The sequence below is a fragment of the Dipteris shenzhenensis genome, chromosome 13 (assembly GCF_047967505.1).
Source record: "Dipteris shenzhenensis isolate YYH24624 ecotype China chromosome 13, Dip_SZ_1.0, whole genome shotgun sequence".
Taxonomy (NCBI): Eukaryota; Viridiplantae; Streptophyta; class Polypodiopsida; order Gleicheniales; family Dipteridaceae; genus Dipteris; species Dipteris shenzhenensis.
The window spans coordinates 54,025,397-54,046,314 of record NC_141608.1 but is presented as its reverse complement, the minus strand read 5'-3'; the positions used below and the strand labels follow the sequence as shown (position 1 = coordinate 54,046,314).

At 45.9% G+C, this 20,918-nt stretch overlaps 1 protein-coding gene across 2 annotated transcripts in view; it reads left to right on the top strand.

Moving 5' to 3' along the window:
• Positions 1-20,918, top strand: part of LOC147895586 (ARM repeat superfamily protein) — a 264,407-nt gene that overhangs the window by 221,565 nt on the left and 21,924 nt on the right. For both annotated transcript variants that reach the window (XM_087383313.1, XM_087383312.1), the window contains exon 31: positions 12,430-12,535. In XM_087383313.1, the coding sequence (XP_087239439.1) occupies positions 12,430-12,535 (106 nt within the window). The remainder of the gene's footprint in view (positions 1-12,429; positions 12,536-20,918) is intronic.

The following is a 20,918-nucleotide window of genomic DNA, read 5'->3' as shown; positions in this document are numbered from 1 at the left end:
TTGGGTTCATCCCACGGAGCTTCCTACGAAGATGGCCACATATCGTGACCATTTTCTCAGGATTTCAGAGGATGGCTTCATCATATCCCCAGGATATATCGGCGTTCATATGTCGCACTCACTCAGGATTGCCTTGGGCCAGCTCAGGGTATCTTCCCACAGATTAGACGTTGAGGCCGGCAGGATGCGTCGTACAGCTACCGGACATAGACCCAGGCGAGAGACTAGGATATGCCCTTGTTGCACTATGGGGGAGGTGGAGACTGAGGAGCACTTTGTTTGCAGATGCCCTTTATATTATGAGATCCGTGGCAGATTTCACTGTTTATTTGGGCATGGATTTGGACCTCTCTCTCGGATTATGGAGTATGAGGATCAGTATTGCTTAGCGTTGTTCATCAGGGAGATCACCAGATACAGAGAGAGATTCCTCAGAGAGCACCGTCGCATCCCTGCCAGAGACCTGGTTATTCATGAGGAGCAGGACGAGGCGCAGGACCATGAGCACAGAGATAGCCCATCTTGCCAGAGAGCACCGATGGTTCCACCCCGAGGATGTACATATGACATGATCCGACAGCACCGCAGGATGATCTTACACAGAGGCCGTACCCGTCGCTTTATTTCTAGACGACGGAGGATGATGGCAGATTTTCGGAGGAGATTGCTCCATGGAGACTTGGCACCGCCAGCAGCCCATTTGACACTTGCCCAGATCTTCACACTCATGGCAGGAGGCATGGTCGATGGCCATGACTTCCATCATTTCTTTGGATCACAGACCCCTTAGGGAAGACGATGTTCCTCATATTTCATATTTTACATTTTGTATCTAGGCATTTTTGGTACTCTATTTCATTTCATTTTGTATCTAGGATTTTTGTAGCCATTTTTGGCATCTTAGCGGTATTACGATGAGGCCACCTAGTTGGCGCATCGTTGATGATGTATTTTCCTTTCGGATGATTTTGTGTCCCATAGGCCATGTATGGCCTTCCGTGGACCTTTAATAAAATTTCTTTCTTCTTTCTTTCTAGTTCCAGTCTCAGCTCCATCTACATCTACGATCAGCGACAGACTCATGCCCATGGCGCTGGTTGTTGTTCCCTTTCCCGGTTGTTGTTCCCTTTCCCTCTTCTTTTGTTACAGCTATCGCACAGCTTATGACCCCTACTTCGGAGGTGTCATACACTGTGCCGTATTACGCTTCACTCTCCCCTCTCCCTCTCAGTCAGCCCACCCTCCCACACCCCGTTGGGATTGCCTCATCCATTCCATTGTCATCTCCGTTCCTCACTCAGCCATTGTCCAGTTTCTGGACTCAGTCCCACTCTTTCATGCCACAGTCACCACAGTTTCAGCATGGACATGGGTGGACTGATACACTAGAGGCCCGTGACACCCTACTTACGGAGATACATAGTTGGCTCGCTTCGCACGGGAGCAGGTCCGCTTCAACCATGAGCAGAGCCACATCATACACAGGAGCAGGCTAGGGCCATTCGGGAGCAAGCGGGTCTTATTCAGGGACTCAGGCAGGATATCATGCAGCTCCGACAGGAGGCCACAGCCATACACACTGCCCCAGGGAGTACCCCGGTGGTCGAGGCACAGATTGCGAGCATGCAATCTGCTATTGAGGAGACTTCCAGATGGGTTGACGTGGCCAAACGGGAACCCGCAAGGGTCACCGTTTCGGCTACCCTCATGGAGTAGCAGCAGAGAGCCAGTGAGGCTCTCAACATCAGAGTACGCGGGATCCCACGCACAGAGGCTACACCGATGGTAGATGCGACTTCATTCGTGACTGCTACCCTGGGTGTGGCTGAGCACAGGATAGAGAGGGCATGGCGGGTGGGGAGAGATCCCAACCGAGAGCAACCCCTGATCATACGATTTCATGACACTCAGGCACGACTTTCAGCTCTACGACATGGGTCAATCCTTCGAGATCAGCCAACGATCTCTATGGATGAGGACCTCACACCTCTACAGGTTGAGGAGAGGCGCTCTTTGCTGCAACAGCAAGATCAGGCCCGGAAGGAGGGAAAGTGGGCAGTGGTACGAGAGGGACGACTTCTTACAAGCCCCCGTAGGACACCTACCCCCTCCCCTACATAGGGAAGCGGGGTCTATGAGACTCGGATATCTGAGACCCTGTCCTGCACCATTTGGAACTGTAATGGTACCTTATGGTCAGAACCAGGGAATTTCTCGGAATCCTATACAGCCCATGACATAGTCTTCTATACAGAGACACATCAGAGTCCAGAGCGCCCTCTTCCAATAGTCAGCGGATATACCCAATAACTTTACTCTATCCTCTGCAATGTGACATTTAGCTGGGTTGAGGTTTCCTTGTGCATCATATATCCGTTGTAATGCTAGACGGGTCTTTTCCAAATGATCTCTCTTTCATGGGAGTCTGCCTACAGAGATGAGACAAGGGGTACAGGAGGAGTTGGAGGTTCAGGTGGAGTTGCAGTTCATTTCAGATCCACACTTCGGGGGATCATTTCAGTAGAGCAGAGAGATACACATTCCAGATTTCTTTGGATCCATCCCCATTTGCTGCCCTTTTATCAGTCCATCGTTGACTTTTCTAGCCGCGGAGAAGTCCTTCTAGTGGGGGACTTCAATGCGAGGACAAGGGCCCGTCAGGTACCACTTCTTGATTTCAGAGATGATTCCACTCTACTGGCAGATCTTGACCTTGAGGAGGCAAGTATGCTACGGGTTTTGGCTGATAGGCGAGGTCCATTCTCATCCTATGGGCAGGCCCTATTAGACCTAGGTAGGATACATGATCTCATTATCTATAATGGTCTTGACAGATGGCCCGCTTCAGGTAGTTTCACATGCTTTCCACATGGGGGGGGCTCCAATGTTGTTGATTACATCATGGGATCCCCTGTCTTCACATCTCGCATTACTGACTTTACTGTAGCACCTCTCCCCCCAGGGGCTGATCATACATACCTTTTCTTTCGCATCTCCACCTCCCTTCGCACATCACCTTCCACCCCACTCAGTGCTTACTCCACATACCACGATATACGCTATGATCGGGATCACTCACCTTCTTACTCTGGCCGTCTGTACATACTTCTCGCTTATATTGACTTCATACCCCTTTTAGAGGATCGTGCTGCCCTTGTCACCCGCTCACTACACGAGGCTGCCATTCACGCTTTTCCCCACACCACCTGCTCCACCCGCCCGCCACCCCCTGGAACCGTACCCTGTAATAGTTGGTACGATGATGAGTGTAAGGCCTTACACCGTCAACTCAGATTTGAAACCAAAAACAGTCTTCCGAGCGCACCAAATACGCTACGTGAATACCGTAGACTGGTATAGAGGAAGAAACTAGACTTCGTTCGTCGAAACGAGGAGGAGCTACTGAACATTTTGTTTAGTAACAACTCTAAGGAGTTCTGGCGGAGATTTCTACAAGGACGGTCCCCTCCGCCACTCACTGACACCCAGATCTGGTTTGATTATGCACGCACACTTTATGACATCCCAAATCAGCCAGTCCCTAGCCTCTCACACATGCCTCGTCCCACATCGTGCACCCTCTTCACTAGAGGAGGGGTAAAGGATGCTGTAATGAAACTTCATAATGGTCGAGGGAAGGATCATGAGGGACTATGCACTGAGTTCATTGCATATGGGATTAACCTCCTAGCCCCGATCTTAGCAAAGCTTTTTAATGAAGCAGTTTGTTTGGGATTTCCACACACTTGGACCATTAACACTATCTCACCCATCCACAAGGCAGGGGATCCCATGAGCCCAGAGAACTACAGGACCATTATGATTGGACATGTCATGTCCAAGATTTATGCATCAGTACTTGACTCCGAGGTTAGCAAACTTGTAGAGTGTCGAGGACTCAGAGCAGCAGGACAGGCCGGATTCCGGCGTGATCATGGAACCATGGACCACATTCTGACACTCAGGTGTATCATCGAGGAGGCGAGGTCACGGAAGTAGAGGGTTTATTGTTGCTTTGTGGATTTTCGCAAGGTATTTGACACGGTCCCGAGGGCCCGCCTCATACGGCACCTACAGGACTTGGGTTATGATCTGGAGATCATTTGGGTTGTCATGGCACTTTACGAGAGAGTTTCTGGCAGAGTTTGGGCAGTATTTCTTTTTTCCATCTTGCATAGACAAAGGAATTTTACCAATCTGCACAATAGGATGTGCAGTATCATCACCAGTCTCCACAAATCGTGGTCTTTCCATTTTCCTTGCATCCTGCATCCATTCTGCATGACCTGTCATGTGTCAACATACCACACATCACTGCTTTCTTCTTTATCATTAAATACCCAATGATGTCTGCACACCATGTGGGTACAGCATCAATTTAAAGCAAAGCATCATCATCTTCTCACAGAATTGGTCATGTGCTGCACCATAAACAGATGCTCATTTCTATCATCACCCTGTCTATTAGAGGATGCATAATTGCCTTGCTGCAATTTTTCAGTCATGATGTCATTCTGCTTTTTATAGTAGTCTTCAACCATATGATCCATTTTACCACAGTAGTAGCATTCAACATTGTTGTTTGCATTTTGGACTCTCTGCCATCCACCACGACCTCTTTGGCTCCCCTTGCCTCTAAAGTTACCACGTCCTCCTCCATAGGATTGGTTTTCTTGAATTTGCTGCATATTCTGATTTTTGCCACGGCCTCCAAATTGGCCTGCTCTACCTCTGCCTCTACCTCCTCCAGCATTTGAGTAGAAGACAGCTTCTTTTGAAGTTCATCCTGAAGAAGATACACCACCATTTCTCTGCTCTTCAGAAATTAAAAAAGCAATCAACTCCTCAAAATCAAGAAAATTCTCACGGACGTGTGCGGTAACGGATTGACTGAATGGGTACCCATTCGTCAATCGAGGTGGGAAAGGCTGACTCAACCACAAAGAAACTCCGTCTGCTTTCCTGAAGCCCAGGAGACCCCCAAAAAATAGGGGGTACACCTGATGAAGGGAGAGGGTGAAAGGAGGGAGGGAGAGAGAAGATTGAGCAAAGAGGGAGAATGAATGAGGGGGAGGAGTCAGAAAGGAGAAAGGGAGGGCAGCAAGAGGGAGAGGGGAAGGGAAGGGGGCAGGAGGAGGAGAGGAGGAGGAGAGGAGGAGGGGAGAGGAGGGGAGGGTAGAGGAGAGGAGGAGTGGAGGAGGGGGGGGGGGGGGGAGGAGCGAAGAAACAGTGCGGGGAGGGGAGGGGGGCAAGGGGAGCTGTGCGGGCAGCAGCGTGGGGGGGGGCACGGCGCGGGGGAGGGGGGGCTGCGCAGGCAACAGCACAGGGGGAGGGGCTGGCAGAGACAACAGCGCGGGGGGTGGGGTGGAGCAGCAGGTAGGGGGGAGGGGAGGGATGTTATGCTCTACCTGAGGTGGCATGACCTCGGAAGAATCAGTCGACATTCCCTTAAGGATCTACGTTTGTAATATATTTGTTTGGGCTTCATGTAAATGATCGGGAGGGAATTAATGTCAAGGTCCTAGGTGAGGGCTGATAGCACCAGACTAGGTGGATTTAAGGCTAAGGGCCCAATGCAGGAAATGTGCCTAGGGGCAAAGGATTTCAAAGTATCCCAAGAGATGGGTAAAAAAAGATGCATTAGGAAAGGCCCTATGATGATGGCATGTGGCATCTAGATCCATCTAGGGAGATGGGGCTTGTTGGAGTTAGTGAGAGAATGAGAAGGGACCTTCACGTATGTTTTAGATTTTGATTTTCTCTGTGTGTACTCTCACGCTCCAGCAAGGTTGGCTGGGTGGAAAGTTATGGTGCTAGCTCCCGTGATTATCAGTAGTTAGTTGAGAGTCTATAATATTTGGTATCAGAGCACATGGTGTGGCGATTCGGGGGATCACGCTTGTGAAGGGGCATAGTCTGTCGTCAGCGAAATGTAGCTTTCGTTGATCGTGAGCGTGGTTTGTGAAGAAACTACGAACAGAATATTGTTTTGCTGAATTGAAGAGGAGTCCGAATCAGATACGGTAGCGAGCAGGTCGTGGAAGCGAGAGCTAGCCCATCGTCACGAGATGGTGCATCAGTGAAACTTGGAATTCTCTGCGCTGGTTACGTGTAAGGGGTGAATTTTTGCAGCGTGATGCAGTCGAGGTAACAGATCGTTGACAGTAGTAGGCAGATAATTCGAAGGGCGTAATTGTATAGCGATTCGAATGCACCTGCATGCAGCTGACGAGATCACCATCAGAGTTACGCAATAAAATTTTATGGTGTTGCTGCCCGTGATCTACGACCATCTACTGGTTCAACAGTAGCAAGAAGATCGTATACACAGGGGACCGTGAGGAATTAGCAGATATTGCAAGTGTTGATATCCGGCGTCGTGATCTGGCACAGTATCAAATCAGGTGGAAGGAGCGAACAGACCAGGGGGCTTTCGACATCATTTGCTCCTGTTTTCGTCATTTTGTTTTTTTTTCTTGAACTTAGCTTGTGTGGAATATTCAGCTTGCATGAAGGATAGCCAGCCCGTATGTAGGCTTGTGGTTCAAAGCAGGGCCAGATTATGCTTGTGTATATGCCTCTCTGCTTGAGTCAGAATTGATTGCAGGAACTTTCCTAGCATAGGGAAAAGTCGGATTTTGGATTATGCCTGGTTAGTGTAGTTGTCGGGATTGCAGGTATTCCCTAGTATAGGGAATTGTGTCAGAATTTTGTTAGTTTGTAATTACAGTTTCTAGCGGTGTTTATTTATTTTATAATAAAAAAAGCAAAACACCCATTGACCTGAATGGAAGCAGAAGGAGGAGCTTCCAGGATGGACCTTGTAGAGTCAGGAGTCCGGCCGACCCAGCAGGTGTTGCACCCAGTAGTTCACACCTTATCTGGCAGGATTGCATTACTTGAGGATGCCTTGCAGCAGTTATTAGCGCAACAGTTACAGGCAAATGCAGGGCAGTCTGAACTTAGAAGAGTGATACACATTATGTCTGCCAGACCTTCTCGAGATGAGAAAGGAAAGGCTCCGATGGAATTGGAGTCTAGTGTCCATACGGTCGAGCCTAGGAGGGCTAAAGTACCTAATATTGCCAATTATAGGCCGGAAAAGTATTCTGGTCAGATGAATGACCGTAGTTCTGATGTCATTGAGACCTAGTTACACAAATGGGACGAGGCGTTCGCCATTTGTGAAATCAGAAATGATATCAAGAAAATCCGTGAGGCCACCCACATGTTTAGTGAGGCAGCGGATCGGTGGTGGATTAAACAACAGAAAGATGGTATTGCATACACTACCTGGGAGGGGTTTAAAAGGAATTTAGGAAACACTTCTTACCTCCTGACGAAGCATCCCGAGCTTGGGATCAGTATAGAAACCTTCATCAGAGAAATTTGTCAGTGGCAGAATACACTGATAAGTTTCGAGAGAGCGTAATGAAGGTTGATGAACCCCTACCTCAATCAATCCAAGTAAAAGATTTCATATTTGGATTGAATGATCGGATTAAAATAAAAGTTTGGGCTAAGTATGCGAACACGTTGGATGATGCAATAGCCATAGCCCTGAACTATGAAGATGCCAAGGGCAGCAGGCCAACTGGGTTTGCGCAGGTCGGAACCCAGTATGGGTACCAGAAGAAATCTAGGTTTAAGAAGAAGTGGATTAGTAAAGGGAGTGGTTCTCAGCCGAGTGGTCAAGCCAAGCAGGCAAAACCAGCTGAAACTCCTAAATCAAGTACCACCATTGGAGTGAAGAGGAAAGTAACACCAATGGCAGCCCGGGCTTGGTCAAAGTCTCCCTTAAACCCAGAGCAAAGAGAAAAAGCGAGGAGAGAAGGCTTGTGTTTTGGTTGCCTTCAGCCTCATCAGTGGAAAGATTGTCCACGAAATAAGGATCGTTGGATGGCTGAGATGGTAGTCTCAGAATGCAACGTGGAAATGGAGGGAAGTCCCAGAGCGGAACAGATGCAGATTCAGCTAGCGGGATCTTCTCAGAGGTCAGTACCTTGTTTATTATGTGTGTCTGTTGCTAAGCTAGTAACGAGTGCACCTGATAACATCCTATCTAAGCCCACAGCAACAGGGTATACATCCTTTAATGATACGGAGTTAATTCAGATGAAAGGGCAAGTGGCCAATAATGATGTCATTGTGTTGTTTGACTCGGCGTCAACTCACAATGTAATTAACTCCAAGCTTGTGAAGAGGCTGAAGTTAAAGACTAGCCCATCTGACTATACGTATACAATCAGGATGGCAGATGGAAGTTCAACTGAAGTATGGGACCAAAGGGTTACCCAGTTGGAGCTTTCGTATTCAGGACTATGCTGAGAAGCTTGATTTTGAAATGACTAAGCTTGCTCATGCAGATATAGCCCTGGGTAAGGCGTGGCATTCTAGAAAGAATCCAGCCATTGATTGGAAAAAGCACGTATATCAATTCAAGATGAATGATGTGCTTTATGTCTTACGAGGTGAGAAAGATGTACCTCAGGGACCGTTGATTTCCATGATAAAAATCCGAAAAGCTCAAGAAGAGTTTTTATTCCTTTGTACAGCATCGGTAGAGCCAGTTGATGATTCTTCAGCTAGCACTGATATTGCGCAAAGTGGTGAAATGGCCAAGCTGGCTGATCTTACAGCAGAGGAGTTCTCTGACTGTTTTAGGGATGAGCTACCTTATGGGTTACCTTCAGAGCGGAATGTCCAGCATAAGATCGAACTAATCCCAGGGGCAGAACCTGTAAATAGACCTCCCTATCAAATGAGTTTTACCGAAGAAGCGGAGGTGCGAAGGCAACTGGAAGAATACCTCAAGTTGGGGCAGATTCAACCAAGTTTCTCACCTTTTGCTTCGCCAGTGATATTAAAGAAGAAAAAGGATGATACGTTTCGTCTCTGTATAGATTATAGAGCATTGAATAATATCATTGTTAAGCACAGGTATCCGATGGCTCGGATTGATAATTTGCTAGATGCATTACATGGAGCCGTGATTTTCAGCAAGATAGATCTTAAGTGTGGCTACCATCCAGATCAGGATTAGAGCCGAGGATGTGCATAAAACCACTTTCAGAAGCAGGTTTGGTCATTATGAGTTTTTGGTAATGCCCTTTGGACTTACCAATGCTCCAGCTACATTCGTCATGCTTATGAACGATTTACTACGTCCGTATATCGGAAAGTTTGTAGTACATTTTATTGACGATATTCTAGTATTTAGTAAAAGTATTACTGAGCATCGTGAATACTTAAGAATAGTGTTCAGTACTTTGAGGAAAGCCAGTCTTTATGTAAATAAGAAGAAAACTATACTGTGTATGGTTAGACTTGAATATTTAGGATTCATACTCCCGAGGGGGTAGAAATGGATCCAAAGAAAGTGGCTGTGATACTAACTTGGCGAATCCCTCAGAGTCTGACCGCTTTGCGATCATTCTTGGGATTTGTTTAATTTTATAGAAGGCATATCAAAGGATATTCCGAAATAGTATCGCCATTGACTGATCTGATCTCAGATAAAGTACCTTTTATATGGGGACAGAATCAACAAGAAAGTTTTAACACCATAAAACAAGCTGTGGTCACAGGACCGGTGTTAAAAATAGTTGATCCCCAAAAACCGTTGTTCCCGGAAACCGATGCAAGTGGCATTGCGGTAGGAGCAGTTCTCCTTCAAGAGGGAAGGCCAGTAGCCTTTGAAAGCAAGAAGCTTTCTCCCTCTCAAAGGAATTGGCCAACTCATGAATTAGAGTTGTATGTTGTTGTCCATGCTTTGAAAACATGGCGACATTATTTATATGGATCAGAGTTTTATGTGGATGTTGATCATGATACTCTGAAACATTTTTATAAACAATCTGACTTGAGAGGCCACCAAGCTAGGTGGGCAGAGCTCATGCAGGAGTTTAATTTGACGATTCGGTACCGAAGAGGAAAAGATAATAAAGTTGCTGATGCGTTGTCACGCATTATGCATAACATGAGTTTCACGGTGTTAGAGAGTGCTCTAATGGCCGATATTAGAGAAACTCAAAAGGTGGACGAGTTTGTCCAGAGCCTTTGGCCTAAGGCTCATGTGTTAAAACCTGGGGAAAACGAGAAGGATGACCTGGCATCCCAAACTTATGCAAGATATGCCATAAGGGATGGTATGTTGAAAAGAAATGGCAAGGTAGTAGTACCTAATCAGAATGATCTCAGGCAGAGAGTCATTCAACAATGCCATGATAGCCCATGTGCGGGACATCTAGGAGTCGAGAAGACATATGATCTCGTGAAGCGAGATTTCTTTTGGCCAAAGATGAAAAAGCATATTCATGAATATGTGACACGTTGTTTTTCGTGTCAGGTAAGTAAGGCCGAGCGGGTGAAGCCACCCAGACTTTTATAGCCCTTGGAGATACCACTAAGTAAGTGGGAGAGCATTTCCATGGACTTTATTGTAGGTCTACCTACGACACAAGGTGGATATGATTCTATCCTTGTGGTGGTTTATCGTCTTACCAAGATGGCTCACTTCATTCCAACTAGGGAGTCAGTTAGTGCCGTGCAAGTGGCGGATTTTTTTATTAGACATATATTTCGTCTGCATGGATTACCTAGATCCATAGTGCCAGACAGAGATGTCAAATTTACCGGTCATTTTTGGACTGCGGTATTTGAGACACTAAGGACTGAGTTGCGAATGAGTAGTGGGGATCATCGAGAAACGGATGGTCAGACAGAAAAAATCAACCAAATTTTAGAGGATATGCTTAGAGCATATGTGTCATTGAGGCAACATACATGGGACAAGTGGTTGCCATGGTCGGAGTTTGCCTACAATGATAGAAAACATTCCTCTACAGGGTTCAGTCCGTTTGAACTGAACTAAAGTTATAGACCAGCGAATCCAACCATAGTTGGAGTACCTCAAAAAGTGCCTAGTGCCGTGAACTTTTTGGTTCATATGCGGGAGATGCTAGCACTTGCGAGAGCTAATATCCGCCAATGGATAGAGCCAAGGCGTATGCGGATGAAAACCGTTCTATAAGAGAATTTAAGGAAGGAGAAAATTTTTTTCTCAAGAGTTCCTTCGCACTCGAAGTCGTTAACTTCAGGAGAATGTGCTAAGTTATCATCTCGATATTGTGGGCCATGGTTAATTCTAAAAAGAATAGGCAAGGTAGCCTATAAATTAGAATTACCACCGGGGTGTAAGGTGCACCCAGTGTTTCATGTTTCTCGTTTAAAGAAATTTTTGCATACTGGTGACTCACTAATCGAAGGTGTGGTTTTGTTTAGGAGATAGAGGATAATGCAAGACGCAAACCAACAAGAATCCTGGACCGAGGAGCAATGCAAGTGCGAAATCGGAAGATACCCACGGTGTTGGTTGCATGGCATGGTCAGCCTCTATCAGAAGCTACCTGGGAATCCGTATACCAGTTGCGGAGAGTGTTCCCAGACTTTATCATCGAGGACGCTGATGTCTGAAGAGGGAAGGAATGTTACGCTCTAGCTGAGGTGGCATGACCTCGGAAGAATTAGTCGACATTTCCCTTAAGGATCTACGTTTGTAATATATTTGTTTGCGCTTCATGTAAATAATGGGAAGGGAATTAATGTCAAGGTCCTAGGTGAGGGCTGATAGCACCAGACTAGGTGGATTTAAGGCTAAGGGCCTAATGCAAGAAATGCTTAGGGGCAAAGGATTTCAAAGTATCCCAAGAGAGGGGTAAAAAAAGATGCATTAGGAAAGGCCCTATAATGATGGCATGTGGCATCTAGATCTATCTAGGGAGATGGGGCTTGTTGGAGTTAGTGAGAGAATGAGAAGGGACCTTCACGTATGTTTTAGATTTTGATTTTCTCTGTGTGTACTCTCACGCTCCAGCAAGGTTGGGTGGGTGGAAAGTTATGGTGCTAGCTCCCGTGATTATCAGTAGTTAGTTGAGAGTCTGTAACAAGGGAGGAGGCAGCAAGGAGGGGAGGGAGGGGGCAGCAGGAGGAGGCAGCAAGGAGGGGAGCAGGAAGGAGGAAGGGCAGCAGGAGGAGCAGCGAGCAGCAGCTAACTGTAGCATGTGTTTTTGAAACCACATTGGGCTAAAAATGAAATTCCTTCTTTGGAAACTGTAAGCAAGGCAATGGTATTTTGGTTTAGCTAGAATATAAGTATTCCATGTTTAAGATGTCAGATATGTGCCTGAAAGTCAAACAATACATTAAAATTATATTCAGGTTTTTCTGAGACAAATGCCATTGTTAAATGTTCTGTCTTTCACTTGTTCACATGTTTAAAAAGTCAGAGGCTGAACAAGATCTGCTCCAAAAAATCTTCAAAAGGTCTTTTATGCAGTGGTAGAGTTTGTGGTTGGACTGGTGGACTTTTCCATGGAGAGGCTCAAACTTTGTGTCTGAACATCTAACTCTTTGTCTTTTAAATTCTAGGTTCTTCTTGCATTCAAAGATGGAGGTCTTTTTGAGGACACCTTTACTTTTTTGTTACAATGTTGCACTTGTATACCCTCCTCAAAGGCAACACAGATTGCTACAGGTCAGCTCATCCAAGTTAATAAAGCTATTTAGTGTTGTGTGACAAACATACTGACATTTCTCCAAATTTCAATGATTTTTTCTCTCTTAAGCCTTTATGATTCTGTCTGAAGCCTGATATTTCGGTGTTCTCCTCACCCCCATTCCCAACACATGAGTTACACCTAACCCATGAACTAAATTCGTGAGTACCTTACATCAAGGTTAATTTTAGCCTACAATAAAAACAACAGCTCTTCTCCTACATGCATAAAAGTTAAGGCAAGCAGTGCCCCCTGATCCTAGTGCAGTAGACATCCATTTCCCATACCATGGACATCTCCTCCATATGGGAGGCATCGGAAAAAAATTGTGACAACTCACATTTTTACTGACAATTTATGACAATGCCGTGTACAATGAGGAAGATGACCATAATGAACTCATTCAGTTCAGTCAACATCTCAGCTCATGAAGGCAGAAAAAGATGCTCAATGGTTCATATGCCTTGTCTTATAGGCAAGTATGCCAACAGTTTCTCAATATTGCAACCTACATGGACTATCCTGATCAACAATGTTTGATGCACGAGTAGTGATCAGATCAGTAATAAACCAAACAATCTTGCAGATTTGACTGTGACTATAGATTGTAAAGCAATTTGCACATGAATATGCAGCATAATCTTGATAAGTGATCTTTTTTTTTTTGCCCCCCCCAAAAAGAGACTTCTATTAAGTATTAAAGAAAACCGTTAGAGCAAGCTCCATACGGGATACACCATGCAATGCATGAAAAGCTCAAGAGCCAAAAAGAAAGAATTGGGGCTGATAGTGCCATCTCAATCCAGTAGAAACCTCCGAGAAAAAGGGAGAACCCTTCCAAACTCGAAGAAATACAGTCCTTCTAGAAGAGGCTGCCCGTGAAGGGCCCTGCATGCTAGCCCAAATGGCTATCAAAGTGTGAACCGTGTCAGTGCAAATACCCGTGAACACCTGTGAAGGGTGTATCTAGGTGCCATCCAAGGCCTCTGTACATCTGGCTCTCCAAATGTGCCAAAAGGAAATGCTAGCAAAGATCTCCCAAGAGGTGTCCACTGAAGCATGAGAAGCCCTGAAGAGAGTAAGTGGTACATCCTAAAGAGAGCAGGGCTTTATCACGTGCCGGCGGACCAAGAGTGCCCAAGAAGAAGGCTCACCCTCATAAAACACATGGGGCCCAGTAAGGGATAACCATGCGACCGAGCCCCAAGTCATGAAGAAAGGGGAAGTATGAAAAATGCTGAGTATCCTCGCAACCCCTTTCCAAATAGTCCTCGCCTGACTGCAGTCCCAAAGGCAATGTCGCACTGACTCCTCTGCAGAATGACAGCGAGGGCAAGTGGGATCAGCCCCAAAACGTGATCTCCACAGGTTAAGTGCAATCCCTCCATGAATAGAAAGCCAAAGAAAAGAGTGATCTTTCTATTTCTGAGGGATTTCCAGAGCCTCCTCCAGAAATTCCTAAGCAAATCTGCAGTGATGAAGAATCTGTCCCAATGGGGAGCTCTGGAGGGAACCCAACCCCTACTGTTCAGCTGAAATCTCTTGGCATTAGCAAACGTGAAACAAAAAAAGGGAATTCCCCTCTCTCAGTGCCCATGATCTATCCACTCTCACTCTCCTGGGTCCCACTGCAAGCACCTGATAGGTGCACCTCCATACAACCACAACCTCCAAGATCCCAAGGCCAAAAGCAGAGGGTGGGGGTCTAAGTACCACTCCAAGTACCACTCCAAGCCCGCTCCATGGTCCACAAAACCAGCAATCCTGACAGGCTAAAAGGCAACCTATTGAAGAATATCATCCGTGGATCTAGAGAGTATACCTCCATCCCCAACGTCAAAGACCAGTGTATCTTCTCCGAGACCTCGAAGAGTGATCACCTGTAGAGGAATTGCTGTCCTAAAAAAAGCTCCCATCCAAGTGGTGGAAGTAATAGGCAACTCAATTGCCCATTCCATCGGGATGGCTGCATCTATCTGCTGAACCCTACGTGCTACCCCTCTGAGGTGACTCACGGACTGTAGTCTCTGATCCTCAGGTAGCCTGATAAATGCCTTCCAAGTACCTACTGTGTAGGCGGGACCTCTCTCCCATCTAGACCACTGCATGTAATGGGAAGCAGAACCCTTCGAAGAGTGTTCCTGAAGCTCCCCCAAGCTTTCAAGATGGCAGACATGAGAGGAGAGGCAGGAGATCTGAGAGGGGCTAAAGTAAAAATCCATCTTGGGCTGTCCACCCAATCATCAAGGTTGGTGTGCAAGCCTGAATGCGTCCAAAAAAGAAATCCTTCCAAGGCTCCTGCCCAAGCATGAGTCCCCTCACCACCACCTTACAAAGCAATGCCCTGCACTGCAAGTCTGGGTCAATGACGTTAAGGCCCTTTTCAGATGTAGGGAGAATAATGGTCTCCCACGACCCTTGCTGCAATATCTCTGTGCCATCAAGTCCACTCCATAAAAAATTTCTAACTGGCCTAATGAGCCGAGTGATGCAATCCCTAGACCAGCACCAGCAAGAACACACAAACCAGGCGGTGTCCAAAAGAACCTGGTTTACTACCACAACTCTAGAGGCAAGGTCGAGTTGGGCTGAGCTCCAAAAAAGTACCTTTTTCCTTATACTTTCTAGTACTGGGGCAAATTGCTGTGCTGGAGAGATGCCCAACCCTACCTGGCATCCCAGATATCTGACAGGAACACCCCTCTGAATCCAGGAAAAGCCAAGGTCAACTCCCCAGTCTGGAGTTTCCTCATCACTGATCCAAAAGCCGAAGGATTTATGCCAGTTAATGTGTGCCCCTGCAGCTGAGCAAAAAATATTCAAGGCTGTCCGGAAAGAATCAAGTGACTGCGAAGAGGCCTCAATAAAAATAGCAGTGTCATCAGCCAACTCACAGTCAAGAAGCTCCTGCTCCTGTCTCAAGGGCAATCTCAACCCAAAAAGCTCAGCTTGAGATCTAAGGAAGATACTCATAGCTTCTGCCACAAAAAGAAAGAGGAAGGGGGCTAAAGGGCATCCCTGACGAACTGATCTGAAAATCTGAAATCTGTCACCCCTTACCCTTCCAATCAAAACCTGGCTGTGAGCTGATCTATAAAGGGAGGCCACCCCTCTAATCCATGCATCCGAAAAACCAAAACTTAGAAGAGTGCCCTCAAGAAAGCCCCAATCTACTTTGTCATAGGCTTTCTCAAAGTCCAGGAGTAGAACTGCCAGCCTCTGCCCGCTCTGCATAGCCCACTCAGTGGCTTCCCAAAAGGAAAAGATATTGTCAAATATGCTCCTGCCATGCACAAACCCTGTTTGAGTATCATGGATGAGGTCTGGAAGAAGGGGCTGCAATCGGATGCTGATTGCCTTGGCAAGGATTTTGTATAGAGTGCCCAACAGAGTGATGGGTCTCCAATGGGATACAAAATTCGTGTTGCCACATTACTCTCCCTCCCATCTGTATCAAAAATGACTCCTATGCATGGAAGGCATACTCTGCTCTCTGATCAAGCAATGTCTACAAGTGAGCCCTTGCCGCAGCAAGACGCTCCTGTATCCAAGCATTTGATGGTCGTCTCTGCTCCTCCTTTGCAAGGCTGCCAACTGCCGGCAGATACCAACCTCCCGCCTGAGTACCTCACCTCGCCGAGCGCTAGCAACGGAGTGATAGAAGTCGCTGATACTGGCAAGTGTTGTGGCCACATGTGAAGGACCGGCCACCCCCCCCTACATGTGAGAAACCCAGATCTCCAAGACTGCCTCTGTGAGAGTCTCATCCGTGTATAAGGCATCGGGGATCCTGATACTGTGAGACCGTCCTCTCAGACGGGCCTCTGAGATGGACAGAACTACTGGAAAATGGTCGGAAGTGGAAACACCAGGTGCAATGCAAATTGTCCCCCCTCTATCAAGAGGCGAGTCATCCACATAGAATCTGTCAATCCGAGCATGGATAGGCATATGCACCCTATGGTTCAACTATTAAAACAAAAGTGACTGAGACTGAATATGAAATGCATCATCTGACCAAACATCTCTGCCACTGCACCTGAATAAGAAGGCATCCCAAGCTGCTCTCTCGAGGGAATGAATATCACCTTCTCTGCCCCCTTGCTTATCAGAAGGTGCCTCAACCATGTTGAAGTCACCTCCAATAGTCCATGAATCTACAATGTCAGCCCACGAGAGCAACTCTTTCCAGAACAGAACACGGTCCCCTCTGTTGTTCGGAGCATAGAGGTTGAGGAAACCAACCTTACGTGCGTCAATCTGAAGTAAAACCCACTGGGCCCTAGAGGGGGTTATGGTGCCGTGTCCAATGATCAAAGGGAGAATATAATCTGAAACCGATATGCATGTACCTCCTCTGGTTCCCAAGGCAGGAAGCCAAAAGGTCCCCGGTCTGAAAGCAGCTTACCTGACTTGGAGCAATCTCTGACATCCAATTTGTGTTCCTGAAGAAAAAGAATGTCTAGGGAACCACCTGAAACACCTGGATGGAGTTGATTCCTAATCAGCTGTCTGCGACGGCGATGAGGGATGCCGCCCAATCCTTGTATATTCCAACTGGCTATCCTCATCGGCGGGAGGAAGCGGGTTGGAATACCTTACCCGACGTGGTGGCGGAAAAAGAACCCTCCGCCGGAGCTGACCTCCTGCCATACACATGAGGTCCAAGGGGAGGAAAGTCCACAGGTGAGAGAGAGAAGGATCTCTCACAAGGGATGTCGATAACTGGCTCTCCGAAAGTAGAAGGTACAAAATCATCATCTGGGAGTTTAGAGAGGTCCTTCAAAGCGGAAAAGGAGTTCCGCTGAGCCAGTCCTGGGGAGGCTGTACGAAGGATTCCTACCGAAGCAGGAATACAATGTAAGACCCCCTTCCCTCTATCCAAAGAAGGAGGCACCTGTATTGGATCCTGATCAAGAAGTGCTGCGGACGCCAACAACCTGGGCTGCTGAGGAAGGTACAGCCTGATCCAGGGATGGGGTCGAACAAGGCTCCTGAACACTAGTCTCCTCCTGAGGCTCCAAGGGGGTAGCCTCCGAAGCGGTGGATGTGTGATGTGAAGTGGAGGGCCTAACCGCGACCGGAACCCACCGTGGGCCAGAGATGGTGCGAGGTGCAGGAGGGACTCGGGTAGCCCTAGGAGGGGGGGGGAGCCCGTGTCTGAGGCGGTGCCTGTGGAGCGATATGTCCTACTCCTGCTCTCTGTCGTAAGCTAGTACGAGCTGGTTGCTTTCTGGGCCTCTTTTTCTTCTTTGGGCAATCTCTGGCGAAGTGCCTCGAGGATCTGCAAATCCTGCACTGGTCCTGCCGACCTGCAACCTCAAATCTCTGGCGGAAGACCTGCTGCTCCCTATGTGCTCATTTGTGTGTATTAGTGATAAATCCTAAAACTGTGACTAATGTGGTTGTGGCACTTTTTTTGGCTTGTTGAATCATTGTGTATGCTCAATTGTTTGCACTATTGACACAAAAAATATTAAGCAGAACATGTTGTCAAAGTTCTCGAGGGTGTAATTACATTAAAAATACAATGTATCATGTCTTAGTAATGCAAAGGAATGGTGGAGCAATAGCTTGTCCCAAGCCCTAAATTACAACATAAGGAACACCTACCCTCAAAAATCACAGAAGCAGTATTGGAGGGCCCCAATCCTGAGAAATAGCCCAAAGGAGTCAATGAGGACATCTTTTGGCCCAAAAAGTCATGGCTAAAGACCTCACTAAAAGTACTGAAAAGATGAGGAACAATCAGATCCCAGAAAATCTTGAAGGAAACAGCAGAAAGGCTGTCATCAAGAGGTAAAAAGAAGAGCGTCACATTCACAACTCCAAGGTCAATGGAGTATCCAAAGCAAGTTTGAAATAGATGGTAGGACAAAGGCCTCAACTTCATATGGAAGTGGATATTCTCAGTCCTTCCAATTTAAAGGAGACCATCAAAAGAAAAGGGCATTGGAACCTCCGTTTGACCTAATCTCTAACCCCTGTCCATGACATAAAATCATAGGACCTAAGGTCTACCTACCACTCTTTTTGACCTTTTACTAATGCTAACCCAAAATTACCCCAAGCGTAATTGAGTGAACTAACTCCATAGTTCATCAATTTTTCCAACAGTCGCCCTTGATGACCAATGGATTAGGCTTCATGCCTATCAAGTTGGAAAACTTCTCTTGCTTATTCTAGCAAGAGGTTTAGTTAGGATATCAGCAACCTCATCTTCTATTCGACAGTAGGTAAGTTCAATTTCATTGCTCAATATCTTTTCACGTATAAAGTGATGTTGCACCTCAATGTGCTTTGTTCAAGCATGTCCTTCAACAATTGATCAAGCTGGATCTTTGCAATAAGTCCAATATTATTTAAGATCCTCCGCAACTAGGTAGCATCACATGCTGCATTAGTGGATGTTCTATATTCGGCTTCCGTGGAGGATAATGCAACAATATGTTGCTTCTTACTGCTCCATGATATCAAGCCAGATTCAATGTTGAAGCAATATCCAGAAGTAGACCTTTTGTCATTTGAGCATCCTGCCCAATCACTATTAGTAAACCCTGAAAATTTAGATCATTGCTTCTTTTGTACTCAATCCCATGAGTTAGGATTCCTTTGACATACCTGAGTATTTGCTTGGTTCCCCTCCTGTGATCTTCTTTCGAGTCAGCCATATATTGGGATACTGCACTGATTGGCTTTGCTATGTCCAGTCCAGTGGTGATCAAATATATCAAGATGCCAATAAGTTGCCTATATAAGGTGTCATCATAATGCATCAAACATATACACTAGATGCAATATTTGCGTCTGGTTGGATGCCCTAGGGTGAGTGAGATGGTGAGTGAATGCTTGTGTGGCACGTGACAAAGCCACAAGAGATAGACCAATAGAATGGTGCGATGTGGCAACTAGGAACATCTCCATTTCTTTTTTCCATAGGTTGAACTTGAATTATCCCTTGATCTGGCATGCATTCCATATAATATCACCTCAACCTTTATTTCCATAACTAGCATTGGGATCTCCACTCTGTTGGTGTCTTATACTACTAGTTTCCCTTACTGAATGGGTTTATAGGGATCACCCCTATTGATTTTTATTTTGATTCCCTTCTTAGGGAGAGTATAGGTTTTTGGTGTATCTACTTTAATAGGCATTAGAAATGCACCAGCCCCTTGATTTTTTTATAGTAAATTCAACATAATGTCATGTATGTATGTCCTATCCTAGGACTTAAGGTCTACCTACCACTCTTTTTTACCCTTTATTAATCCTAACTTAAAATTACCCCAATGGTAATTTGGTGAACTAAGTCCATAGTTCATCAAATTTCCAACAAAACCACACCCCTTCTTTAAAATATACTTTTTAAAACACATGCACACACCCACCTTACTGTGCCATATGGAAAATAACATACCGTAGGCATACCAGAATGACCTTGATCATCCAAAATACAATTTCTACCCTAACTGAGTAATATCGAAGTTCAAACTATAGGATGATTATCATCAAGCAACTACATGGGGTCCCTTTCAATAGCAGGTTTTCAAATTTTCATGAGTTAAGGAGATCGTGTTCTCATTTACTCTTGAAGGACTGGAGGAACTCATTATGAGATTGAGTAAAACACAGCTCATTAACCATAGGCATCAGACTCAACACGTCTGGTACTACATTTTACTGTTCTTATCTCAGTTGGATATTGAACTCTTACATTAGTTTAGCTTGTCTCGCCTTTTGGCCTTTCAATTTAGGCTGATTGCACTACCTCTTAATACACTCTTGGTTAAAGAGAATTCCAAACTGGCAGCATACAAATATTCTCTCCATCTTTCAAAGCATGGACAATAGCATAGAGTTCTTTCTCATATGTTGAATAATTTTCTGAGTTGGGTCTACTTTCTTACTTTCAAAACTTATTAGAATCAACATGGTTCCCACATCTATATATTTCTGGCAGGATGAAGCACTTTTAATATTGGGACAGTTGCTAACAACTGTGAAATGAGCTGAAAACGTCTCAGTCCAGGCCAAGGTACTTCTTCGCCTTAAGTTGATCCGCATCATAGACAAACCTCAGAGAGACCAAGGAATATTTGCAACTCTTCTAGAGTAGTCGGACTAGGTCCTGCACAGTTTTGATGTTGCTAACAACTCAGGATCCGAAGAGACTCGCAGTTACAGAGCAAGGGCTTATTTGCGAAGCTTCCTATTCAAGGCTTAATTCCATGGCAACAGCCTTGGATATCAACTGTTTCTTAGGGCACTTATGACCTAATCCGGGGTGATTCAGAGTGTGGTTACAGTGGCTTTTTAGTTTATCTCAATGTGCTCTTATCAGATTTTTTTATTTGGACT